Genomic DNA, 5471 nt, shown 5'->3' with positions numbered 1-5471 from the left:
CTATCTTATCTATCTATCTATCTATCTATCTATCTATCTATCTATCTATCTATCTATCTATCTATCTATCTATCGATCTATCTATCAGTATTTGAATGAGTTATAATAACCATAATTCGAATTGTTGTTATATTTATTTTTTACCAAAAATTTAGTAACTGTTACCAAAAATAAATTGTTGCCAAATTCATAAAATTAATTAATTGTTTTTACTTTTCGCCACCTATTCAAATGGATATTTCTTTAATAACTTTAACATTCGTTCATGAGCGAGTCTCCTGGCATCTACACCCCACAACATGCTAATATGATTCCACGTTTTATAGGGATACAAAACATTTTCCACGACATTTGGCAATTTCTCAGCCAATCGTTTGACATCTATATCACTACTCAAATAATCATTGTATGTGTAATGCAAGCCAACGGGTACTATTACCTTCTCTAAGGGATAAACTGGTGGTATAGAATGATTATAACGTTTCATATTTTCCTCACGTTCATAGTCATACTGACAAAAACGATCATTCTTTACTATTTGAAGATAATGATCAAACTGTTTAAGATTACAACCGGCTGGTACATGACCAAAAATTACAGGATACATGGTCTATTTTAAATTGAAAATGAGTATAAAAATGAGAACTTATTTGTTAAATTAATACTCTACCGAATTTGTTTGTTCTCCATCATTGCCCATCAGTTGATTTAAAAATTGTATACACATATTCTCGGTCATTTGCGAAATGAAACACATCTGAAACATCATTACATTACGAGGCAAAAATTCTCTTACTCGATCTTTGGAAGCTTTAGCAAATTCTCGAAAATGTTTTATCAAAGGTGTCTTAATATGTTTTAAATAAGCAACCGGTGCCAGAGCATGCATTACGGTTATTTTCTCATTATATTGAGGTTGAAGAGAACATAAAACCCAAAAGGCGGTTGTTCCCTGGGAATGCCCAAAGTAAGCAATTTTCTTAAAACCAGTCTCTTTCAAAATATGATCTATTATAATGGGTAGGTCATAGAAACCAATTTCATGCCAACTAAATTTCCAAAATTCTTGATCAGTATTGGGATCGAGAGTTGTATGATTGCGCGAATAACGATTACCGCGAGAATTACCCAACCAAACATCGTAGCCATTGTCAAAGAAATAATAAGCTGTTTAAAAATAAATAATGAGCTTTATAAAAAAAATCACCTATATCTGTATTTGATATTACCGGGTGCCTTATTTGGTCCCATTAGTACCCAGGTGGCTGAACTATCGACCAGACCATGCATAAATAAAATTGGTGGTGCTTTAGGATTTGCAATGCGATGCAAACGTAAAATATAATTGTCGTTAGTGGTAACATAATGAGTTTCTATCGGATATTTGTATTTTTCTATAAGTTGGGCCTAAAGAACAAATTAAAATTTGAATGCGATTTTTTTAGAACTTATTTAGTATTCACTCACCGTATCTAAATGTGCATCTTCTATAACCTTTTTTGGATAGTTATCCTCCAAATATTTCGCTTGGACATAAGCAAAATAATTGCTAATGCTGCAGATTAATAATATTTGTATAAATGTTTTATAATTTGTAGAAATGGATTCATTTGAATCGCTTGCCATTTTCAAAATAATTATGATGCTTTTACTTCAATCGTGAAGTTATAATTGTTATATTTTTAGTTGTGTTAAAAAATTGTAAGCTTTGGTTTATTAGTTAAAACTTAATTGTTTTAAATTATTGTTATCGTATTGAGTCTGAATCATTATTTGTAAATTAAAATCCAATTATTTCTCTTTATGTTATATCTCTATGGTAAATGGAAAATTTTAAGTTCTCTTATGAAAAACTCTTTTATTGTACTCTTTAGAGTTTATATGTAACAAAGAGTACACCTCAATGAGAAACAATTAATTTTGGCTTTTAATATTTATTTTGAAAACTAAAGTGTTGAAAGGTTTCCGCTATTTTATCATGTGGAGTATTATAAATACCCTATTACAGCTTTCCATTAACAATTTTAGACACAGACGGTTCATACAGATATTTAAATCATTTTCATCTGTTAAGATGGTAAAAACAATTTCGATGTATATAACACTTATCAGTCCATTAACAAATAATATATCTACCCGTAATAGGTCACTGCCTAGATCAGATGATATAATTGTTTGGGTCAAACTTCGAAATAAATTCAATGGTCATCAAAATAATATGATCCGGGGACCCTAATTTTATTAATACATACATTAGAAATTTTGTATTTAATTCATATGGGTTTTTCATATATATGAATTTTTCTAATAAATCTAGATAGGAGCTTCAAGCCCCCCTAGAAGAAAGTCCCCTCGTTTTTCTCAAAATGTTCAGACGAATATTCAAGTTTTTAGTGCAAATTTTAAGAAATTAGTTGTATTAGTTTCCCAGATAAACGAACTTTTGTATTAAATTAATATGAAAGGTGCCGGTCCCCTCATGGGTAGTTCGCCTTTGTATTACCCAAAATGTTTACATAATTGCTAAAATTATTCGTACAAAATTTTAAGATTTTAACTGTAATAGTTTCCAAGATAAACAAATTTTTACATTTGATTTATATGGGAGGTGCCACGCCTCCTAATGCTAGTCCGCTTATTTTTTGTTCTAAATAGCCATATTGACACTAAAGTGACTCCGACAAAAATTTGAAGACTCTAACTGTTATATTCTCTTAAATATTCGGATTTAATATTTTCTTAATAATATGGGCGTGGCTCCTCGCCCACTTGAAATTTCAAAATAAAAAGTAGCTTATTACCTGTTGCAGACATACAGGTATACGTTGTGAAGATAGATGATCATAAATCTTCCGAAATTTTTATCGATGCGAAAAAAGTTGTTTACAAAAACGGTTTCTAAAAAGAAACTAGACCTATCGATAGGCCAAAAGACACAAAAATGTATACAATCAATTTGAACAATTTTTACTATATTAAATTTAATACAAAATATTTTTAGGCTACCTAATATTTTTTAGTTTTATATTGAAAAATCATTCAATTAATTTTTATAATTGTAGTATTGTCGTCTATAAACAAAACATTATGAACAACAACAATAAAATAAATTGTTTCAGAAATTATCTAAATATAATCTCGACTGATGTTCAAAAATGTTGCTTTTTATAATGAAAAATATTTTTAGTGTTAATACACATTTAATTACTTGTACTATTACTACGATTAAAGTCGGATTTCAAAAAAAAAAAAAAAAAAAAAAAAACTAAACGGAAAGTTATATATTTCATAGACATGATATTTAATAAATATCAGAGTTATAAAAAATTTGTAGTATGTAGTGTTATACTTAAATTATGGGTCTTGGTAGATGCGGGTTATATGGAAGATAATTATCCAAAAAGTATAATAGAGGATGCTGATTTGGATACGGTATGCGAGGAATTAGAAATAGTATTAGGTTGTTTTATATTAGATATTTTTTTCTTTATAGGCTCAACTGATACACAAATACAAGTATCCGGTTGAGACCCATTATGTTACCACTGAAGATAAATATATTTTAAGAGTACATCGCATACCGAAACCTAAGGCACCTCCTGTGTTTTTAATGCATGGTTTGGAAGACAGTTCCTCTACATGGATCTTAATGGGTCCACAAAAAGCACCAGGTAAATAAATTCTGTTAAACTATTTGCTATTATTAAAACTAATTCCTTTTAAAAGGTTATTTCTTTTCGGATAATGGTTACGATGTTTGGTTGGGTAATGCTAGAGGAAATCGTTATTCCCGCAACCATACCTTATTTGATCCAGATACTGATAGAGATTTTTGGAAATTTACTTGGAATGAAATTGGTTATTATGATTTAGCCGCTATGATAGATTATGTTTTGACACAAACCGGTTATCAGAAAACTGGTTATTTTGGACATTCACAGGGTACTACTTCATTTTGGGTTTTATGCTCCTTACGTCCAGAGTATAATGAGAAAATAACTATGATGCATGCCTTGGCACCGGTGGCTTATATGAAACATGTTAAATCACCTTTATTGGGAATGGCCATGAATTTTGTTCAGGCCTCTAAGGAATATTTAACAGATTTTATTCCCCGCAATGAAATGCTTTATAAAATGTGTCTAATCTCGAAAATATCTGAGGATACTTGTTTAGATGTTTTTAATAAGGTAGTGGGTAAAGATATGAAACAAACTAATATGGTAAGTAAGAATTAGAAATATATTTTTGTGTAAAACTCTTGACGACCTATTATTTTGCAGACCATGTTACCGGCCATTTTTGGTCACGTACCCGCCGGCTGTAATATCAAACAAGTCGATCATTATTTGCAATTGGTGAAAAGTAATAGATTTTGTAAATATGATTATGGTCCCCAAGAAAATATGAAACACTATGGCCAAACAAGTCCGCCAGAATATCCCCTGAAAAAGATAACCGTTCCGGTGGGTCTGTATTATACACGCAATGATTATCTCTCCAGTGTTGTGGATGTTAAGCGTCTGGCTCGTATGCTGCCAAATGTTGTGGTGAATTCTCTTTATCCCTATAGGAAATGGAATCATATGACTATGTTGTGGGGCATAGATGCCAGAGAATTGGCTCATAAACGTATGTTGGAAGTTATGAAAAACTATCCATATGAATGAGTTGTAGTTTTTATTTAAAATGTTGTTTTTATAAAAAAAATTATAGTTTCTTAATCGATTATATTTAAAAATAAGCTTTATCATTATACCCTACACCTCTTTAGTAGAGAGGTTATTATGCGTTTGTGCTGGGTTTGTAACACCCAAAAATATTGGTCCTACGAACACCTTAAATTACATCAAACGGCTCAGAATCTCTTGTCTCTTGCTATGTCCGTACGTCTGTGTGTCCATGTAAAGCTTGTGGGCAAGCTACAAGTCGCATTTTTTTATAAAATTTAGTAAATACCTATCATTTGGCCTAAGGACGAACGTTATGGATGAAATCGGTCCATTACATCACCTGGCCCCCATATAACCGTATCCCCCGAATAAGGATTTTAAGCTCATAATTATGATAAATGTTCTGTTATGTTTACAACAGAACTTCTATTTTCTTATAGAAGTGATATTAGGCCCTAGCCCCCATACAAATTCCTTCTCAGAAAACGACTCGGAGGTCAAATTCTACATAAATAACTTTGAAGTAGATGTACATTACTCTACCCCTACCCCAATTTGATGCCTCTTGTATAAAATTTATTTTTTAGTTATTTCTAACATACTGACTGGTGTACTTTATTATATAGTCGGCCATGCCCAACTATACGTTCTTATTAGCTTTTTCTATGATTTTATTTGAGACTTTATTTCCATGAAATTGTTAACACATTTATTGTAAACACTTGAAAAATTCTACGAATTTTATAGAAATGCAAAACATGGCTATAAAACATTTAATTTAATAGAAAATTACTTACA

General features: G+C 30.8%; 2 protein-coding genes across 2 annotated transcripts; one reads left to right on the top strand and one right to left on the bottom strand.

Moving 5' to 3' along the window:
* Positions 1-186: 186 nt before the first annotated feature.
* Positions 187-1626, bottom strand: LOC111683052 (lipase 1-like). Its single transcript, XM_023445082.2, has 4 exons — positions 1468-1626; positions 1230-1407; positions 671-1167; positions 187-610 (listed from the first exon to the last, which is right to left on the bottom strand). Exons 1-4 carry the CDS (start codon positions 1624-1626, stop codon positions 224-226), a joined length of 1221 nt encoding a protein of 406 aa, XP_023300850.2. The 3' UTR covers positions 187-223.
* Positions 1627-3237: 1611 nt separating this feature from the next.
* Positions 3238-4670, top strand: LOC111683053 (lipase 1-like). The gene is made up of 4 exons (XM_046952266.1): positions 3238-3432; positions 3494-3671; positions 3727-4223; positions 4284-4670. The coding sequence occupies exons 1-4, from the start codon at positions 3295-3297 to the stop codon at positions 4668-4670; spliced, it is 1200 nt and encodes a 399-aa protein (XP_046808222.1). The 5' UTR covers positions 3238-3294.
* The last annotated feature ends 801 nt before the right edge of the window (positions 4671-5471 follow it).

The sequence above is a fragment of the Lucilia cuprina genome, chromosome 2 (genome assembly GCF_022045245.1).
Source record: "Lucilia cuprina isolate Lc7/37 chromosome 2, ASM2204524v1, whole genome shotgun sequence".
Classification (NCBI taxonomy): domain Eukaryota; kingdom Metazoa; phylum Arthropoda; class Insecta; order Diptera; family Calliphoridae; genus Lucilia; species Lucilia cuprina.
The sequence above is the reverse complement of the archived record's forward strand: the minus strand, read 5'-3'. Positions and strand labels throughout refer to the sequence as shown.